Consider the following 21,156-nt stretch of genomic DNA (forward strand, 5'->3'; position numbering starts at 1 on the left):
CTGGGTAGGTGGTGGAAAGAAAAGGCACAGCCAACTGAAAGGACAAGGTCAGAGTTGGGGGCAAAGTGGGACCGAAGGAGGTTATGAGCAGGTTTGTTCTGAGACCCATTCTGTGCTGCATGTGTCTTAGCAGCACATGCATTTCCCCTGAGTGGGAAGGCTGGCCATATTTCTTATGTCTGTGCAGGAAGCAATTTGCAGCCTGAGGGGGATTGAATGTTGCCTATTTCTGAGACTGTCCCTTCCAGCCCCTAGCTTCCCTTGTGCTGTGTCGTACTTAGGAATTAAACAAAAAGCGGACCCAGAAAGAAATGGAGCATGCCATGCTGATCCGGCACGACGAGTCGACGCGTGAGCTGGAGTACCGGCAGCTGCACACGCTGCAGAAGCTGCGGATGGACCTGATCCGTCTGCAGCACCAGACTGAGCTTGAGAACCAGCTGGAGTACAACAAACGGCGGGAGAGGGAGCTGCACCGGAAGCACTTTATGGAACTCCGGCAACAGCCAAAAAATCTGAAGGTATTGGGGAGCTTTGTTTTCTTCAGCTGCTTTGCACCTATCCCCTCCTCTTTGCCCTCAGATATGGCCTGACCAGCCTGTCACCAACCTGCCTTTCCTCCTTGGTATCTCCCAGGTGTTCTTTGCATGTGCTGGCCTCCTGTGCCTCGTTTCTATTAGGGATGTAAAATCCTGATTAACCAGTTAAACATTGTTTAACTTAGGGGGCTGCTCTGGCTAGGCTGGAGTGCTCTTGCCAACTGTGTGGTGGGCCCAGCTGTGCTGGAGCAACCCCCTACCCACGTTGGGTAGGGGACCGCTGCAACCCAGGCAGGCCACTAGTAACCTCTAAGCATCACCCAATAAGTTAAGCACCCTAGTTTCTATGTTTTGAAGTGCCATGTCAGCATAGGTAGCTAAGTGTTTGTTTGTAATACTCACAATTGACAAGGCATTAGAGATTTTTCTCCTATCAATCTGTCCTTTCTTTAGCCACACGCTTGTCCATAAACCTTAGTACTGAATCCATTTGTAAAGGGTTCTGGTGCTGCTTCCCTGCTTCTGGCATTATCAGAACACTAAATAAAGGTTGGTGTGCTGGTATTTTGCTGCATTCTGCTAAGGCAGCCTCTGACCACTCAGAAACCCACTGAGCAAATCTTTACGCTTCTCCATTCACATTGCCTTGTCTTTTCAGATCCTACAGTCTTCATGTGAATGTACTGTGGGGGCAAGAAGTGGGTTGTGGGGAATTTGAGGGATAGAAAAATGATGGGGACTTGGAGAGTAAAGACACTTGTCACATCTCTGAATGTGGTACCTGTCCCATGAAGCAGTGATTGTAGAAGAAAAAACGCTCTAGGTTGATTAGCTTGTGAATGCTGCAGGTTAAGGCCATTACTTGACCTAATACTTGAGCAGATGCTTAATTTCCATTATCTTCCATGTGTCATAAACTTAATAATGTGCTTGTCTAAATAGAGGTCTAAGTCAGAAACCTCTTCTCTCTGAAAGAGACCGCTGCTTGTATTGGTGGATCAGCTAGTCATCCAAGTAAGACCATGTTAATGGAGAGCATGGTAATGCCTTGTCCAATGACTAGCTGCACTCTCCTATATCTGTTTGTTTTGGACATACCATAGCCCTGCCTGTTAGCCTTCTCAGTGCCCAAAGCCCTCCCTTTATCTTCCGGTTCTCCCATTTCTCTGCAGGCCATGGAAATGCAGATCAAGAAGCAGTTCCAGGATACGTGCAAAGTGCAGACGAAGCAGTATAAAGCACTCAAGAATCACCAGCTGGAAGTCACTCCAAAGAGCGAGCACAAAACGATCCTGAAGAGTCTGAAAGACGAGCAGACGAGGAAGCTTGCCATCCTGGCAGAGCAGTACGAGCAGAGCATCAACGAGATGATGGCTTCGCAAGCCGTAAGTACAAAACCCAGAGCTCCAGATCCTCTTGGTGAATGGGATGGGCCAGGATTTGTGCCCATAGTGAAACATGGGTATGAGCATTATGTACTGTGGGGGATAGAGCCAGGTTTAATGTGAGCAGCTTCCCCTCCATCTCTGCCAGTGCACCTCACTCTTGGTCCCCACACAGCTTTCCTGCTTGACAGGAAGGGCCCTTGCATTTCTAGTCATGGGCCTCTCCCATTCAGTCTGCCTAGCATGCTGAATTGTGCTAGGTTATAGGGCAAGGATCATAGTCAATTGGGTAACAAAGACCTTCAAACAAGATTTGCTTTTGATTTCAGTAGAGTCCCAAATGTCTCGTCTTTGCCCTCTCCACTCTGCTGCACAGATACTGCATTTACATATGGTATGAATTTGGCCCAGAGAAGAGCAACAAGAATGATGAAAGGTCTAGAGAACATGAGCTGTGAGGGAAGGCTGAAAGAATTGAGCTTGTTTAGTTTAGAAAAGAGAAGACTGAGAGGGCACATGGTAGGGGTTTTCAGGTATCTAAAAGGGTGTTACAAGGATGAGGGAGAAAAAATTTTCTCCTTGGCCTCTGAGGATAGGACAAGAAGCAATGGGCTTAAACTGCAGCAAGGGAGGTTTAGGTTGGACATTAGGAAACACTTCCTAGCTGTCAGGGTAGTCAAACACTGGAATAAATTGCCTGAGGAGATTGTGGAATCTCCATCACTGGAGATATTTAAGAGCAACTTAGACAGACACCTGTTAGGGATGATTCTAGATGGTGCTTGATCCTGCCATGAGGGCAGGGGACTGGACTCGATGACCTCTCGAGGTCCCTTCGAGTTGTAGTGTTCTATGATTCTACAGTTAAAAAACAGACATTCCTCAAACTGGTCTGAAAACAACGTACAGAGTGTGTGAAGGTCAAATTTACCCCATCCTGGGATTTGCCTTTATCAAAGAATACAAAAGCCTTCTCCGGAGACATGGATGTGCTAGAGTTCCTCCCTCTGAGCTACTCTGCCCATGTCCTAGATGCCCAAAGAGACAATGCTACTCCACGTACATCCAGATGTAGTAATGAGCTCCCTATCTCAATGGATCTGGAGAAGCCACTTACCCTCTTTTGGCATCATCAGCACCTGTATGTTGAGTGGAGTGTTGGAGGCAGTCACTGCAAATCTCTTGAAACAAGTAACTGTCCAAAGTTACTGCATGGAGGTTAAGTCCATCAATGGCTATTAGCTAGGATGGGTAGGAATGGCATCTCTGGCTTCTGTTTCTCTGCAAGTGGGAGACAGGGGAGGGATCATATGAGGACTACCTATTCTGATCCCTCCCTCTGGGGCATCTGGTATTGGCCACTGTTGGCAGACAGGATACTGGGCTAGATGGACTTTTGGTCTGACCCAGTATGGCTGTTCTTATGTGAATAACAAAACACAGTGATTTGGAGAGCCACTCAATGGAAGAACTCTTCCTAGCTCATTCTGTCCTGGGTGTATCTGCCGGTAGGTGCCCTTACTTTCTCTGTTTCCCAAGGTATTGAGGAACTGACAAAGTCCAGCTCTGTCCACTCAGACACACAGTATTTCTCTGACCTTCCCTAGCTGCTAACATAGCAAGCATCTTTTTCCTAGCCAAGTAAGCTCCTTTATCCACCATTTTCAGTGGCCCTGCTCACCAGCTGGCAGTGCCTGCATGATACTATTGTCTCAACAGTAGGATTTCGGTAATACTTTCAGCGCCAGGCTTCCACCAATGAAGCAGACCAGTTCCGTTACACAGCCTACCCCTGGAAATCCTGCTGCCTAAGCCTCATGGCTGGACCTACAAGCCACTGGGAAGACAGACATATATAATGCATATGTCGCTTGCCATCAGCTGTCAGCTGGGATTGGAGTTATGCTTAGGGGCAAACTCATCCGTGAGCATAGGCAAGGAGCAGACCATTCCCACCTAGCTGTAAAGCAAGGAAATGACCGGTTGAGCTGACATTTTTCTCTTTTAATGTTCTTGCAGCTGCGGCTGGATGAGGCTCAAGAAGCAGAATGCCAAGCCCTAAGGCTGCAGCTCCAGCAGGAGATGGAGCTGCTGAACGCATACCAGAGCAAAATCAAGATGCAGACGGAAGCACAACATGAACGGGAGCTCCAGAAGCTAGAGCAGAGGGTGTCTTTGCGCAGGGCCCATCTGGAACAAAAGGTATGTTTCTGATTGGCTACCAGGCAACATCTGATGTTCTCCGTTGTAAACGGCTCCTTAGAGCTAGCAACACCCAAGCTGTCCTTGTTCCTAGTTGAATCAATGGTAGGAAATCTGGAGAAATAATTTCCAAATGGGTAAAAGGAAATAATGTTGGCACACACAATTCACCTGGCTATTTGTTGAGACACATAATCTAATAGGAGTTCTTAAAGAATTACTCATTTACATGGGAAAGGAGAGCATCTGCAGTTAGCCCTTGTAATTTGTCTCTGTGGGGGTTAATCAGTAGAGCCCTGTGCAGTCTGTCCACATCTGTACAGATCTGTGAATAGTCATTAAGAGGCGCAGGGTTCTACTCTCAAGAGCCACAGTGGCCTGAGAGGACTGTGGTCGCATCCAGGAGCCAGCACCACATCTGGCAGCTGCTCCCAGCAGTGCAGTTGCACCGCCCCCAACCCTGCTGCAAAAGGAGCTGTACTTCCATAGCCAGGAGACACCGCAGCTGGTACCAGGCTGGGGACAGTGCAGCTGGGCTGCTAGGAGAGGGCACTGGCTCCTGGGGGCAACAGGACCATGTTCCTCTCTGGCACAGTGACTCAGGAGAAGAACCCAATGGCGCTCTGTGGATATCTGCATTGGCAGGTAGACATTTCTATTTGCACAGGGCTCTATTCATCAGCTCTCCTGCTTTAGGGTTGAACATCAGCTGGAGTCAGGAAGAAATCTACCCCACATTGTCATGTTAAACAGCTAGGTGCATTTAAAGGGTTTAAGTATCTGGGATTGACTAGTGCTTGTTGCTAAGATACTCAACTACCTAACCAGGCAAGGTGGTCCTCAGGCAACAGTTGGATTGTCTGTTCCCACAGTGAGATACATCTGCCTCCAGAGAGGCCAAAGCCATATAAGGTATAGGATGAGGTCCAGTGCTAGCATTTTTCCTGTCCTTAAGCCCCTCTCTATTCTACACTTCATGGCTTCAGTGTGGAAGACCAAATGCTGCACCTAAATTAGCAAAGTAGGGGCTTTCACCCAAAGTGGTGGATGCCGGACAGCTTGTAAGCTGTTACCCTGGAGCGTGCTGAACTTTGAGGTGCTGGCTAAGGAAGCTGTTGACTGTGCTTGTTTCAGATTGAAGAGGAGCTGGCTGCCCTCCAGAAGGAACGCAGCGAGAGGATAAAGTTTCTGTTGGAAAAGCAAGAGCGAGAGATTGAAACGTTTGACATGGAGAGTCTGCGAATGGGCTTTGAGAATTTGGTCACATTAGATTATCCCAAGGAGGACTATAGATGAGATTAAATTTTTCTTTTGCCATTTTCAAAAAAGCAAACAAAAAAAATTATGAAAACCCAACATTCCCCATGTTAACGGGCGTGCTCTCTCTCTTTCTGTCTCTTACTGACATCGTGTCGGACTAGTGCCTGTAATGTTCCTAATCTGTCAGGGTCCCTTCCCCTGCGTCAAGTGCCAGTGCTGGATAGCTCCTGGCCGGTCTCTTTTCATAGTACGTCACAGTATTGATGTCTCTGTGCAATGATGAAAAATGTTTCAGTGAAAGCTTTGGAGACAATTTTAATGAATCAAACAAAAGTGGATGTTTGTTGCTTTTAAGCAATCACTCATTTTACCACCAATCAATGAAAGTACAAGCAAAAAAAAAACCCCATCCCTATATATGAAAACCCAGGGGGAGAGAGACAAAATCTGCAGCCTTACCTTAACTAGCTGCTGCATAATTTTATTTTATTTTTATTTTTTTGGTATTTATTCATCAGGAATAATTAAAATAAATTTATTAAAGATTGAGAAATTTGATACATTTTACAGAAAAAAATCTTAATTGTGATGTACATATCAATGGTGACATTATTACTTTGGGGGGGGGCAAGGGAGGGAAGGGGACAGGGTGAAGAGATCTTGTGATTTTTAAAAGAACCATGCCAAGTGTGTTGGGGTTTGCCCTCAGCCTTTGGCACATTCTTGATTGTATCATAATCATTCTCTGCTGTTGCAGAAAATGTGAATACACTTAAATGAGCCCACAGGATCCCAGTAGCACAAATTGGGCTTTGTCAAATCGTGTATTTTGTGTATAGAAGGAATTTAAGGAGAGCTTTTACTTATTTTCATATTGTATTTTAACTGTTTCTCTGATCAAAATTTTTTTACTCCTTTCTTCTCCCCATCCCCAGCTGCCCCACTCTCAACCTTCCAGTTCAGTATTTTGGAGTTCAACACTGTCCTCAATCAGATCATCCTGATCTTTTTAATTTTTTAAATTTTTTTTTGCCCCTCCCCTAAGCCCACCCCTCGCCCCAGAATCTCGGTCATAAATACTGCATTATTCACACTTTCAAACTGTGTATTTTCTTACAATAAAAAGCAGTTAAAAAAAAGGCTTTACCTTCTTTTGCATGCACTTTAAAAAAACAAAAACAACAAAAAAAACATTTTTCAGGTTCCAAGAAAGAGCATGAATAACTGTCAGAGCTTTTAATTATATTTGTAAATAAAAGTGTTCATCACAATGTCTCGCTGTCTTATTGTCACAGAACAAGCGGCTCTTGTCCCTGGGCCGTGGTTATCCACTCCCAGCCTCACCCCTCCGCTTAAACTGAAGCCTGCCGTGATTTAATGGCTGCTCTTCCAAGCAGCTGGATACATTTGAAGGCTCGGTGCAATCTCTCACTGCTTGTGGTGTAGATGGAATGAGTGGTGCATACTCCACCTCTCCCATGGAGATGGGCAGTTTTTCTCTCCATGGTACTGATCCTTTAAACCCATCTTCTTACATCAAACATTTATTACATGACTTTGTCCCCTCTACCCTCCAAGAATTAGTGAATATGATTTCTGCATCCTTTAGTCTGCTGCTGCCGAAGGCTGGATTTGAGGGACTGGACTGGTGGTTCTCTTTTTTTTTTTTTTTTTTTTTTTTTTGAGCCCACAATGCAATAGATCAGGGGTCTGCAACCTATGGCTCTTGAGCCAAATACAGAACCAAACTATGGCTCTTTTATCATTCCCAAAATACATGCAACATTTTAAATTTAAATGAAAAATTCAAGTTTATGAATGTGTAATTATCCTGTAGCTTGAATGCGTGCATGAACCTGAATTTGACTAGTGATGATGTAAACTTCAAAGAAATTCAAGAAAAGATGCTGCAGCAGAAGTCTCATTAAATAAAGTCTGTGGGTGCAGTGTTTCATTTATGCAGTTATTAATCATCATGTTAATTATCAAACATATGAAGTTGTATATTTTCAGTCATGTAAATGGACATTCTTATGCGAGACTCTGCTGGCCATGTGGTTTGGTTCTTTGGGTTGAAAAGGTTGCTGACCCCTGCAATAGATGAATGGCCCTCTCTTCTTCCAAAGCACCCTCCTGCCTGTACCAGCCAGTTACTATTTGCTACTTTTTCTCTCCATTTGTATGGTTCCCCTCATTTTTCATCTTTATTTCCAGCTTGGAGGAAACAGCCCTAATACCCATGTAACGCAGTTACTCACTGTTGTTCAGTCCTGTCCTGGTTCTTATTTTGCTACTGTACCTGCACTCTGCCAGCTGATCTTGGCCCACCCTCCCATCACATTTGGGGTGGGGGAGGGACTTTGATTTGGACTGAAAGGGAACCATTTTTGATATTGCAGCCAGCAGTGCAATATAGTAATTAATATACATACAAACTGTTGTCACTGACTCAAACCTGCTGAGGAACAAACCCGGACAAAGGGTGGGCTAGAGCAGTATTGCTTTTGGGGTTGATTATTGGCAGAGATTCTTGAGTAGAGTGATACTCACACGCATACATCACATTCATGCTGGCAGTTTGGAGGCAGGCTGCAAGTGCGGTGTAGATTACTTTTGGTTTCTCTGGTGGCTGGAGTGCTGGCCAGGCCTCAGTTTCCCAGAGACTCAACCATGATGTTCTGTGGGAGATCCCTTCAGATCTGCAGAAGGCTTTGCTTTCTCTGGGCCCGTCCCAGGTTTCTGCTGTGATACTACATCTTGTCAGAGAGATTTTTCTGGCTGCATCTGCTTGCAGGGGTCTTTGCCTTAAAAGGTCACAGATCTTAAACTGCCTTTGATTGGGTATTTCGCATTCACAACTCACACATTCATAAGCAGGGCTCGACAATTAGGGCACTCTACTTGCCTGTGGCGAGTAGATGTTAGCCCAGCACAGTGCCACAGTGTGATTAGCTTGTCAAGCCTTCTTCATAAGCAACATGGTTTCTAGGCAAAATTGGGCCTCATGGCCTTGAGTACAAGAAACTGCATTGTACTAAAGATAACATGCCAAAGGCATGATAAAAAGCTTAACAATTAATAACTAAGAAAGACAAGGTCAAGGAAGAAGGGAAAAGCAGAGGAGTATGTCTGGTCAGCTAGACACCAGCAAGGAGGAGGGACTGGGGGTTGTGTCCAACTGGTTACTCTTACCATCTTCACACACTGGGGAGACAGGTATCTTTTGCATAAGTGAACGAGGAAAAAATAGTAACCTGTGCTTCAGAAAATATTAGCACTGACTGGCTGTGTCTAGACTGGCCAGTTTTTCCGGAAAAATCAGCCACTTTTCCGGAAAAACTTGGCAGCTATCTACGGTGGCCGCTGGAATTTCCGCAAAAGCACTGACTATTTCATGTAAGATTGTCAGTGTTCTTGAAGAAATACTATGCTGCTCCCGTTCGGGCAAAAGTCCTTTTGCGCAAAAGGGCCAGTGTAGACAGCTCAGATTTGTTTTCCACAAAAAAGCCCCAGTCGCGAAAATGGCGATAGGGGCTTTTTTGCGCAAAAGCACGTCTAGATTGGCACGGACGCTTTTCCGCAATAAGTGCTTTTGTGGAAAAGCGTCCTGCCAATCTAGACGCTCTGTCCCGAAAATGCTTTTTAAAGTTTTCCGTTAAAAACATTTCCGGAAAATCATGCCAGTTTGGATGTAGCCACTGAGTTTGCAGCCCTGGAATGACCTTCCATCTATGTCAGACTCCCTGGCTGTGAGCCTCATCTGCTGTTAATGAACATCTCTGTGCTGAAATTGTTTGAACCCTGCTAATTAATATCAGCTATGGTGCAGGCCTAAAATGCTTACACAGGTGTTTTGTTTTCCATGGGCAAGGCCCTTTAAATACTCTACATTTCTCTCTCGTGGGCTATTGCAGTCTGTATTAAAGGCTGGTGGAACAGGTTCTCTACTCACAAGTGAAAACTGTAACAGCGCTGATGTGCCCCCTATTTTCCCACAGTTGGTACGTTGATCAGTACTTCCACAGCCCCATTTCCAGGAAGCTCATTGGAGGTCCTACCAAGCATAAACCAAAATGTAAACCCAGCTGCTTTGTCCAGAAACTTAACATTTGATGATGGATTCAAATGTGTCTGCTTCCTGACCAGAAGTGTATCTACAGCCTGCTAGCCTTAGCATGTGTCCCTGCTCCGCTCTTCACAGCCTTTGTAATATCAAAGCACTTGGAAAATGAGCCTGCCTCCTGCAAACTGACAGTGGCTGTGCCTTCAAGGACTAACCCTAGCCAAAGGTTAATGTGGGGGGATGGGGACTGAACTGAAGCCTCTGCAAATGGTTGGAGATTTTTATTGTTTCAGGGCAAGATGCCAAATGGACGTTAGCAACTGGAGCTGTGTGCTGGGCCTATGACTTGGTTAAGCACCTGTTTCTACATGAGTGTGGCCTGTGTTAAACCCAAGATGAGAAGGAACAAGCACAGCAGCACAAACTCAAGTTAATTGCGTTGCTATCCCACTAGGATGCATAAGAGGGCAGGAGTAGTAACGTGCCGTCCTACTCCTGCCTGTCAAACTGACTGCCTGTATGTACATGCTCCTTTTGTCTTGATTCAAAGGAATGAAGCCACAGAGCAAGGGTGCATGTTTGACCTTTGCTGAAAATAAACCATCTCTTAGCCAAACGTTTTGCAGGGTGGAGTCCTCCCCTCCTCTTGAGCCATGAAATTAGGGCTACATGGTAAATTCTCACAGCTTAAAAGGACATTTCTGCAACCCATGTGGCATTTTTCAGATAGCCTCTATTGAAGTAGCAGACAATACTGGAAGATGAAAACTAAGATCAATTTTTAAATTTTCTAGCCATCTCATGCTTAATGTGTTTCAGAGGGTGGCAAAACCTTTGCCACTCCCTGGCCTTAGCACCAGCAGTTGCTATGTGTGCAGCTTATGGTAAGACAAGGGTGGGCAATAATTGATAGACCACTCCAGAATTTGGTCAGTAGTCAGGGACAACACTCATCCATGATATTAATGGAGATGGAGGGTCTGGGATGGAGGTTGGATGCAGCAGGGAGTTTGTTTGCAGTAAGGGATTGGGGTGCAGGAGGGGGTGTGGGATCTGGGAGGGAGTTTGGGTGGAGAGGATTGTGTCCTGGGTCAGGGACCTGGGATGCAGGGGTTTGGATTGTGACCAAGGGCAGAGGATTGGGGTGCATAGTCTGAAAGATTATATAGGTGCAGAAGGAGAGGCAAAGGATTTGGGTTATGTGAAGTGGGGGGCAGAGAGTTGGGATGCTTACCTGAGTCACTCCTGGTCAGCAACCTACCAAGTTTCTGTTTTCCATGCCCTGGAAGGCAACTCAGAGCAGGCAGTTGAGAGCTGGAGGGGAGGGATACTTTGTGCAACTCGCATTTGCCAGAAACCAGCCAATAGGAGCTGCAAGATTGTGCTGGGGGCGGAGACAGCACATGTAGCCTCTTCTGCACCATCAACTAGCACCAGCAGTGTGGCAGGGCAGGATTAGGCCTATGCACTGTACTTTGCCTGACCATGTGCTGAGAAGGGTCACTTCAAATCTTAGGTGTACAAGGCGCCCCTATGCTAGTCAGCAAGTAAGAAAGCATGCGAACAGCAGAATAGCAACTCATTTTGGTGCGTACTATTTAAACATCTCTTGGCACAACTTGTTCAGCCAGGTCTTGAAGCTGGTTTCCAGTGAAAGGGAATGGTGCTGCAGAGATGGCTAGACCTACAGGCCTCCTCCTGCAGTCCTGGTACTAGGGGAAGGTTTGGATTCTAAGCATGTGGCTGCCTAGCACCTCAGATCATAGCATTTCAGCATGTGGGGCTGGTATTCCTACTCTCCTCCCCCAGCTTACTCTGTTTAGAGGAGAGATTGTATTAATTAGGGTATTCCTCCAGGAAAATTTAACTTTCCATTACAACTAAAACTCCAAGGGTGAATGGCTGTGACACCAGATGTAGCCAACACAGAGGCACAGCTTTTTTCCAGTGAAACACTTAAGGCTGAGGGAACTACACAGCAGCTCCTGCTCATCACACAACTGTCAGCAGCAAGGGACTGCCCCTACCTCTTTCAAAACAGTTTCCTGGTTCCTGTTATTCTGATAGTGTAAATGCACTACATAGCACGAGCTCCCTTCAGTAAGGCAGCCAAGATAACGAAGCTCCCTTCTGTACCTTGGGTTGAACTTAATGACGGAATGTTCCTCTAGCACTTTGAGAAGCGGTGGAAACACTAACTGAACTGCAGGGGAGCAGTTTTAACCAGGTGTCAGCACCTCCACAAGCTGCAAGGAAGTTCACACGTGCAGAGAGGAAGTGCCACTTCAGATTAGGCTAGGCTGGGCACTAGGCATTAAGCATGTTTCCTGTTAATCCCCTCCCAAAAAAACCCCAAAAAAACAGCTCCCTTTGAGCTTACAATGCTCCTAGAGCCTTGCCCATCACCCCCATTCATCTTGGAGTGAAAGACGATGCTTTGCTGAAAGCACTGGCTGAGAGTTTCCCTTCTCCTGCATTCCAGCTCCCCCACCCCATCCTACCCCCAAGGAGTTTCACAAAAAGTGATCTGAAGGCACCTAGGCAAAGTCAGAAGACAGGGAATAAAAGCACATTCAAGTCCATTGAGTCTATCCTTTTTAATTGAACTATAAGCAAACAGCAAGTAGTGCACAACAACTTGCACAAACAGAAATGTTCAACATTAGCCCCGCCATTAAATTTCCTTTGTTCAACAAAAGCTACCAGGGTCAAATTTTCCCCCCTATATAGTTAAATTAAAGGATCCAGCAGGTTTCCAGGTCAGACTGATACAGGTGTGGAACACAGCAGCTCCCTAGAGCATCTCTGACCTGCTGACACCTCCAGCAACATCTGAAATTCTGTTTGGAAAGTAGCTCTCCTTGGTTAGATGTGATGGGATCCCTCTGTACCATAGCAATCTGCTCGCAACAGTGTTTAGTGAATCTGTTTTTCCCCCTGCTACTTCATATGGCTGCATAAAGGCAGGGTTACATGTGTTTAGAATGTTTGCTACTGTAAATCGCATCTGCTTCCACACTAGCTGTGAAGTTTGACCTAAGATTGCACATGGAGGTAGGAACATGCAAGAACAGATTAGATCTTACCAAAAATCCTCATTTTTACTATGAAGGAAGAGAAACAGAAGTCATATTCGCTCTCCCCAAACCAAGGAGTTTCAAAGACACAGGCTTTTCAAGATGGGCCAGGAAGTATCATCAACTCTAAGCATTCATCTTTGCATATTTCTGGACTGTATTACTGTAGTTCTCTAGGCAGCAGTGATTTCTGCAGAAATTAACCCAATAAATGGTACATTTTCCCTTTATTCCTGCCTGTGTAGGGACTACTTGCTAACAACTGAAGCACACCTCCCTCTGCCCCATGCAAGAGGTACATTAATACTGAAGCAGGTTCAGGTCACGACAGTACATCAGATAAGGGGCTCTTGTACCACCCAATAATTGTTTGTAGAGTCAGCATAGAGCTGGGGGAAAAGAAAGTTGGCCCCATGAGCAGGAGAGACAGTGACTAAATTTGCTCTACTCCAACACTATGAGTTCTGTCAAACTCTCAGACTATGGGTACATCTCACTCAAAGCTAGTTTTCTTCTAGGTGATGGGATTTGGGGGTGCAGGAACAAGGGTGAGAGGCTTTAGGGTTGCCCTCCCCCTACTTCCCCGACAGCTGCTCATAGAGTTTTGGCACATAGCTATCCCACTCCGCCTGATAGCACGTGCCAGCAGCTGGGGTTCCCAACTTGTACTTTTTACGGAAAGACGCCACTTGGAACTTCCCACGTTTGTCACCAGATCGATTTGTGAGGATGGGTTCATTGCAGTTCAATGCGTGGGGTTGCTCGTAGACCAGCCACACATACCGGTGAAGTCCTGCAGATGGGGTGAGAGAGACAGACAGGCAATGTTAGAAAAGGAGAAAAAAAATATTTTTTTCCCCCCCAAAGAATGCATTATGACAAACCTTGTGATCATTACATATTTGCTCAATCTTGTTGTGTATCAAGCAAACAAATCTGGTATTCTACACCCACTGAGGCTATCATAACTAGTGCATGGGAATGTGAAAACAAAACAAGCGCAGACATTAGATAAGTGCACATTAAATATTAAGATATTAATAGACATTAGATATTAAGCATACAATGGCACTACCATGTCAGCCATTTTCATTAGTTCTGTCCCCTTTACTAAACTAGGGCTGAAGACAGATAAAAGTACATGGTGTACGTAGCTGTTGTGTATGGAAGAGCAAGACAATTTGTATTTTTCTGGCACAATCCAGGCAAGTCTGGTAAGAAAACATGTTGGACACCCAGAAGAACAGCAAGGCAATTCTAGAGTGCACTGACTCGGGGAATTGCCAAGCATGGCAGCATTTGACACTGCAAGGGTCATCAGCTGTCGATTTATAAAGATAAGATGTATGCACAGTTTCAGCTCACCCCTTTGTAAAGAATCCTGACATTTACCAGCACAACTAAAGTTGTCACAGAGCTTCCATTTTTCCCAGGTTTGAGGAGGGTGCAGGAAAGAAGTGACTAATACCAATCTTTAGAGCTGGTGGCTGAACTGTTGGCATTTACTGAACTAGGGATGTTAAGAGGCAAGTAACTGACTAATCATGTAGTCAATGAGCCTGACTCCTATTACATTTAAACTGCAGAGTCATAGTAGGGGTAGGTCCCGGAGAGGTGTGAGCTGGGAAAGAGCTGGTACCACTGCAGCTCCGCATTTTAAATGTAGCAAGAGCCTCTTCCCCGGCTTTTACTACATTTAAAATGCAGAGGCATGGCGGTGCCAGACTGGCACAAGCCAGGATGCCTCAGTCCCAGCTCACATCAGGCCCCGCAGTCCCCTGTTCCTGGCAGCCATGGCTGGCAGTGCAGGAGGGGGGAGCAGGCAGCACTGTGGAGATAGTGCTGGGGGGGAACCAGTTTTTAAGCCACCTTCCCAGCTGTCTCTGATAGAGGCAGCAAGTGGGGGGGGGTTCAAGTACTTGAGTATTCGACTCCCTGGTAAACTTGGTAAGGTGGGAAACCTCAGGCCCGGGGGCCAAATGTAACCCCCAGCTTGTTTGTATCTGGCCCGCAAGGGCTGGAGCACACAAAATCTACTAGCCCCTCCAGGCTCTGGTGTGCAAGGAGAATTTGGGGAGTGTCTTTCTCCTTCTCAGTCAGGGATTTCTCACTTGTGTGTGGCCCCCAGCCCCTCCCCCCAAATGATTTTTCTGCAGGTCAGAAAGGTTCCCCCCCGCCCCTGCAACGTGCTTAGGTTTATCGGGTAGTTGAGTACTTGACTACTCTCTTACATCCCTATACTGAACACATACTGCAAATAATTAATCTGCAGTGTAGCAGTTTTTAATGCAAATTGCACCAGCTCCCAAATACAGAACCGTTCTAGTCTCCTGGACCTACTGCTTGTTCTAAGCAATATAAGAGTTTAACAGACTGGCAGACAAACACCATATTTCTGCAGAAGAGATGAGATTCCTAGCAGCTGGTATCATCTCCCACTCTGATAGAGGCAGCAAGGTAGGTGGGGGGGAGGAGTGACTAATCAAGTTCCTACTCGACTACCCGATAAGCAAACACTTATCAGGTGGTCGTCTAGTTTCTTACATCCCTACTCTACACTCCTCTTTTCTGTAGGGTAGCTTTTCCTATCAAGATGGTGACTTCATTTACTCTGTACATGACTGCTCCCTGCATGCTCCTGCTTGGGTTCAGCTATTCACTATGTTAACAGCATGGATTTGCTTGCCCTGTCTGAGTCCTGTAGCAGTCAGAGTAGCAAGGAGTCCAGCGTCAGCCCATGCAGGACCTTAGTGAGATGTGCGAACTACCATTTACTGACCTGTCCCTTTGGGTGGCCCAGATCCAACATAATCAGAAAGGACACTCCCACTGCTGATGTCATTTCCTTTCATGTTGACAACCAGAAAGTGATGCCATTCCCTGAGGGGGGAAGGGGGGAAGAAAAAAAAAAAAAAGCATGCTCAAATTAGAACCAACAGTCTAAAGATTTTGGGAATCGCCACGTTAAACTGACCACCAGGAAGATGACTCTTAGAAGCAGAGTGTATCCCTACTCACATCTTGTTGGGGGTGGGGAGGGTGTCCACCTCCTGAGATGTCTAGGTGAGGAAAGACGGTTACTGGCTAATGTTCAGGCACATGAGAGCTGGGTTCTGTTTCAGGCTTTGCTCTAGGCCAGTGGTTACCAACCAGTAAATCGGGTTCTGCTGGTAGATCTTGGCCAAGAGGCTGTCAAGCACAGCACTTACAGCTGCCCCTCAGCCCACTGCTGTGCATCTCCTGCCCTTTACCTTGGAGCTGACCCCTTAGGAGCCTCCTACATTCAGTGCAAGGTAGAGGAGGGGGAGCGAATGTCAAGGTGCCCCCTCTCCCTCTCTGTATCCTATCTCCACAGAGCAGAGAGGGGGCACAGCAAGATTCGGGATGGAGTTTGCTGGCAGCTTTTGGGAGTGGTGCAGGGCCAGGACAGGGGTGAGGCTGCCTTGGCTCCTGGTTGGCAGTGGGGCTACCTGAGGTAAGCAGGGACCAGCTGGAGCCCACGTCCTGAAACCTTACCCCAGTCATGAACCCCCTCCTACATCCCAGGCCTCTGCCCTAGTCCAGAGCACCCCTGCATCCAACATTCTCCCAGAGCCTGCACCTAGAACCCCCTCCAGCACCCCAACGGCCTGCCCCAGGCTCAGAGCCCCTCTCACACTCCAAATCCTTTATACAAGACCAGAGCCTGCACCCCAACCCTCTGCCCCAGACTGGTGAAAGTGAGAGAGGGTGGGGGAAGGAGACATGAGACCTCAGAGAAGGGGCACAAAGGAGACAGGACAAGGGTATTTGGGCTTAAGGTAGATCTTGGATTGCACTTAAATTCAAAAAGTGATCTCATGCTTAAAAAGGCTGGAAACCCCTGATCTAGGCTCACTGCAAGTCACCTGGCAAGTCACATCAACCCTCTACCTCAGTTCTGCTTCGGGATATTAAATTTTGATCAATCATCTAATCAAGTAGTTGATGGAATTTCCACTGACTACTTGATTAGTTAATGAGGAGGCGCTCGCTATCCCTCTGGGTCTCTCCCTTTGAAGTGTACAGGAGCCACAAGTGGCTCTTGTACCTTCCAAAGGGAGAGGCGCAGCAGTGGGACCAGCGCGAGTGCAACTGTTTCAATCCCCATTCATGCTGTTTCCCTGCTGCCCTCTGTCTCCCCAGCCAAGACGGTGCAGTGGGAGAACCGGTTTTCAAGCCAGCTCTCCCCAGCACCAGCTCCTGTCCATCCCCCTTGCTGCCTCTCTTGGATAAAGCCAGCAAGGGGAAGAGAGGGAAGCAACTATTCGAGTTCCTATTCGACTACCCGAAACCCATTTGCTTATCAGATAGTCGCCTAGTCACTTACATCCCTAGTTCTGCTGCACCAATTATCAGCTGGAAGAGGCAGCATGAAAGCTCAATGGCTAAGCTGTTGTCCTTGATGGCAGACGAGAGAAGGAAACTTCCAAAATTCCCCAGCTGTGTTACCTGAACTTTGGATCCTTCCTGCTAGGAGCATCCGGGTCAGTAAGAACCAAAGTGTAGAGTTTCTGTGGATCACAGCCATCCCACTCAATGCTGGTTGGGCGGTTCTGAACCTACAATAATTAAGTTGAATGCCATTCATTAAATAACGAGGAAAACAGTCACCTCTCCATAGAACATCCACCACTCCTCTCCAGTTGCTGCAACCTAGATGTTATACTGGGCATGTGTTTGACACACCAGGATAAATGTTATCACATGGACCAGTTTTCATTATACCAGAAGGGAGACCTCTGCTAGAGAAGACCTAAAAAATGAAACATTTTAATAACATTTTCATGACCTGAATTTCTTCCTCTACTTAGAATATGAATACAAATAACCCACACAAACTGCAGCATTTGGCGCCTCCCTGGTTGTGACAAGGACCTGAATGCAAACTCTTTAAGAATGAGACATCTATTCATCCAGGCAGAGTGAAGCATAACTAGCTGATGCGTGTCACCAACCATCAAGGTTAGTCCTTGACTCTGTTGTGGAACACATTTACTGCTTACTTGGACAGCAGAAACTTTCTGACAGGGTGGAATTTTCCACCCTCCTGCAAAATGGACACTCGGTGTGCAGTTTTGGTACAGACCCAAGGAGGATTCCATCCAATTACTGCAGGACTGCTTTCTAAAGCAGCAGTTCCATGCACCAGCGGCACATTGCCAGGCCGCACCCCTCAGCTTTTAATTAGCCCCGCCCACTAGAGTTCCCCATAAGGTGCACACTTGCACAAAAAATTTGCTTCCCGTCCACTTTCCCACACAGCAGCGGGAAAACTGCAGAGAGGCTGTCCCTTCTGGGACAAGCTCACCATGGCCCCGTTTCCAGCTCTGCTGGCTGCCACATGGCCCGGCCACCTAGGGCCAAGCACCAGGTGGACAGCTGCTGCCCCAGCGACCCCGTTCTCCTCCCTCCCCCTCCCCGCTTGGCAGGATCCTCCCCCGGCCTCCAGCTGCTCCCATTAGTGTGCATTAATAAGTGCATATGAATGTACAGAATGTGTCAGCACTGTCAGACCTGTTAACTACTGCCTCTTTAATTCTGGTGCAATGTTGTTTTTTTAAGCAAAACGCAGGACAATGTAGAACTTTAAAGACTAACAAGATGGTTTATTAGATGATGAGCTTTCGTGGGCCAGACCCACTTCCTCAGATCAAATAGTGGAAGAAAATAGTCACAACCATATATACCAAAGGATACAATTAAAAAAAATGAACACATTGGTTTTTTAAGTTTATGCTGTACAAACTAACTCAGCTGCTCCCTGAAGCTAGATAATTTCTGTTTGGCTCTCATCTAGAAGGAATTTCTGAGCACATGCAAGAACTTGCATTCACTCCTTTGTTTGTAGCCACAACAAAATCACCCCAGCTTTACTGCCTCGTCTTTCTCAGCAAGCTTCACCAGTTCCCCCAGGGAAGCCCTCCCATACGTACCCCTGCTATTAACTAACTTCTTGGTAGAATACTCTATTTTGCAAAAGAAATTGTCCCAGCCCTCGGGACAGCTCCCCAGTTGCTTCCCTTGTCTCGTTCTGCAAGATGCTGTATGAGAGAGAAAGGCAGCAAGGAGCTTGCAGATAAGATGCAGCTACTGGAAGATCAACTGGTTTCTCTCCCTTCCTCCTAGATGCGCAGGGCAGTGCCTGCAGGGCATGATAGGGAGCCCACGGTACCCTGGGAGCTGTAGTTCCTTGGCCAGCTCCCTGCCTAGAGAGCTGGCCCTGGAACAGGGAAGGGGCTACATTTCCCAGCATCCCTGTTTTTGGGAAAGGGAGGGGGGAGCTGTGAGCCCTGCACAGCTGCGAATGGGCTGCTGAAAAGAGGAGGTGCTGGAAGTATGCACAGGGAGCAAGCTTTTTGATCCAGATCTCACCCTCAGAAGCCTTCCCCAGCGTGGATCTGGGGTGCTAGTGGCCTCAGTTCACGGCTCCCCAAAGAAGGAATTGAATGGATAACGCTCCTGTCTGAAGCCTGGCAAAGGAGGTGTGTGGGCAGAGGTTTATACAAGTGAGGGAGGGAAGGCTTTGCTAGGGGCCCTGGGCAGCTCTAGGTGCAATGCCAGGCACACGGGAGGATATGACTATTTCCACAGCCATGGAAGCAGAAATGGGCTTTTCCTTTCCAGATTTATCCAACACTCAGAAAGGGAATGGAGCACTTGCCTTCCAGAGCTGAACAGTTTAATCTGGGCTGCTGTGACATCATTTCTCCAAAATCAAATAGTGATCCAGTGTGTGGACAAGATAGGACAAACATTGAGCAACAAACGCTGGCATCGTCCCAGTACGAGCTAGGACTGGATGTGCCATTTTCAACTGCCACGACCACTCTGTGGTTGGTTTTTAAGTTTTCCTTCTTTTTAAAAGAAGACAGGAAACAGAGTGAACCCAAAAGGCACCTCCATTTTTCCTCAGTATGTGGGACACTCTGATAGCGGGGATCCACGTCTCCCATAATCAAACTGAAAATGGTTCCACTTTACTGGGTTCTAGGGTAGGGATTTGCCAGAAGTGACCAGGCAGCCGCTGGCGGTGGGTCGTGGGGGCCTGGCTCCAGAATGCCTGCCAGGAAGGGGGATAAACCCGTGGGGCGTTTCCCCGGATCACTAGGGCATTTCGCGGGGTGTGGACCCCGGCAAACCCGCACGGGCCCACAGCTCAGGGAGAGGAACGGCGGGTGTCGGAGGAAGCACAACCCTGCGGAGCGGTGTGAGCCCAATGCAACCGGCCTGAGACTCAGCACCGGCTACACCCCGCACCCCACCGCAGCGCCTGCACCCCGGGCCCGCCGCACCCCGCATCCACCCTCCCCCCGCCGCAGCGCCTGCACCCCGGGCCCGCCGCGCCCCCGCATCCACCCTCCCCCCACCGCAGCGCCTGCACCCCGGGCCCGCCGCACCCCGCATCCACCCTCCCCCCGCCGCAGCGCCTGCACCCCGGCCCCGCCGCGCCCCGCATCCACCCTCCCCCCGCCGCAGCGCCTGCACCCCGGCCCCGCCACACCCCGCATCCACCCCCCACCCCACCGCCTGCACCCCGGCCCCGCCGCGCCCCGCATCCACCCTCCCCCCGCCGCAGCGCCTGCACCCCGGCCCCGCCACACCCCGCATCCACCCCCCACCCCACCGCCTGCACCCCGGCCCCGCCACACCCCGCATCCACCCCCCACCCCACCGCCTGCACCCCGGCCCCGCCGCGCCCCGCATCCACCCTCCCCCCGCCGCAGCGCCTGCACCCCGCCCCTCCCCCCGCCGCGGCCCCGCATCCACCCCCCACCGCAGCGCCTGCACCCCGGCCCCGCCACGCCCCTCCCGTCTCCCTCCCGCCTTAGTGCCTGCACCCCGCCCCGTAGCGGCTGCACCCCGGACCCCCCCCCCGCTCCTTCCGCCTTAGCGCCTGCACCCCCCGCTATAGCGCCTGCACCCCGCCCCTCCCCCGCTATAGCGCCTGCACCCCGCCCCTCCCCCGGGCCGCGATCTCCCCGGGCTGCAGCCAGGCCCGCCCCGCCGACCTGGGTGGGGGTGAGCACTTTGCCCAGCTCGTCGATCTCCAGCGGCCCGTACTGCACGCGCAGGGGCCGCGCCGGCCGCTGCTCCACCTCGCCCAGGCTCAGCGGCCCGTCCCAGGGCCCCAGCTCCAGCGCCATGCTCGCCCGCTCCTCGCGCCCCGGAGCGACAGCCCGGCCCGCCAGTCCCCGGCGCCTCCCAGCCCCCCGCCCGGCTCCCATTGGCCGCTCGGGCCGCAGGGGGCGGGGCCTGTCCCCCGCACGGGCTGGCCGCGGAGCTGAGCCCACGAGCCCGCGCCTGCCGCAGCCTCTGCCCGGCCCCTTCGTGCCTGGCGGCTGCGGGCGGCGCTCACGGAGCCCGGGTGAGATCAGAGTCTCTCAACCTTTTCCTGCCGCCCTTTCCAAAAAATAAAAAAGTGCCCCCAGGACCTACAGTTTTGAGTCGCCCCATTTCTCCTACCCTGGCAGCAGGTTGGTTTAAGCAACTTCATGGGAGCCGGGCAGGCAAAGACATTTTGAGTGTAAAGTACAAAATAATAAAGTGCTGTGAAACTTAAAACACAAATGCAGTTTTCTCCAAATTTCAGTTGTGTTGAGTACCCCCCC

At 48.8% G+C, this 21,156-nt stretch overlaps 2 protein-coding genes across 6 annotated transcripts in view; one reads left to right on the forward strand and one right to left on the reverse strand.

Annotated features, from left to right (window-relative positions):
• The window catches only part of TAOK3 (TAO kinase 3), a 162,390-nt gene extending 155,733 nt beyond the window's left edge, over positions 1–6,657 (forward strand). For all 5 annotated transcript variants that reach the window (XM_075898155.2, XM_075898153.2, XM_075898154.2 and 2 more), the window contains 4 exons: positions 282–521; positions 1,712–1,924; positions 3,944–4,126; positions 5,261–6,657. In XM_075898155.2, the coding sequence (XP_075754270.1) occupies positions 282–521; positions 1,712–1,924; positions 3,944–4,126; positions 5,261–5,422 (798 nt within the window). In that variant the 3' untranslated portion in view covers positions 5,423–6,657. The remainder of the gene's footprint in view (positions 1–281; positions 522–1,711; positions 1,925–3,943; positions 4,127–5,260) is intronic.
• A 5,374-nt stretch (positions 6,658–12,031) lies between these two features.
• Positions 12,032–20,731, reverse strand: PEBP1 (phosphatidylethanolamine binding protein 1). The gene is made up of 4 exons (XM_075898146.2): positions 20,557–20,731; positions 16,997–17,106; positions 15,306–15,406; positions 12,032–13,319 (listed from the first exon to the last, which is right to left on the reverse strand). Exons 1-4 carry the CDS (start codon positions 20,689–20,691, stop codon positions 13,102–13,104), a joined length of 564 nt encoding a protein of 187 aa, XP_075754261.1. The 5' UTR covers positions 20,692–20,731; the 3' UTR covers positions 12,032–13,101.
• Between the last annotated feature and the right edge of the window lie 425 nt (positions 20,732–21,156).

Source organism: Pelodiscus sinensis, chromosome Z, assembly GCF_052426305.1.
Source record: "Pelodiscus sinensis isolate ZL-2025 chromosome Z, ASM5242630v1, whole genome shotgun sequence".
Taxonomy (NCBI): Eukaryota; Metazoa; Chordata; order Testudines; family Trionychidae; genus Pelodiscus; species Pelodiscus sinensis.

What these genes read in the sequence shown, in the direction of transcription:
- PEBP1 (XM_075898146.2), bottom strand. Translation starts at nt 20,691, where the DNA reads ATGGCGCTGGAGCTGGGGCCCTGGGACGGGCCGCTGAGCCTGGGCGAG. An exon ending in AAGTGCTCACCCCCACCCAG is followed by an intron (nt 17,107 to 20,556) that starts GTCGGCGGGGCG and finishes TAATTATTGTAG; the next exon opens with GTTCAGAACCGCCCAACCAG. An exon ending in AGGAAGGATCCAAAGTTCAG is followed by an intron (nt 15,407 to 16,996) that starts GTAACACAGCTG and finishes TTCCCCCCTCAG; the next exon opens with GGAATGGCATCACTTTCTGG.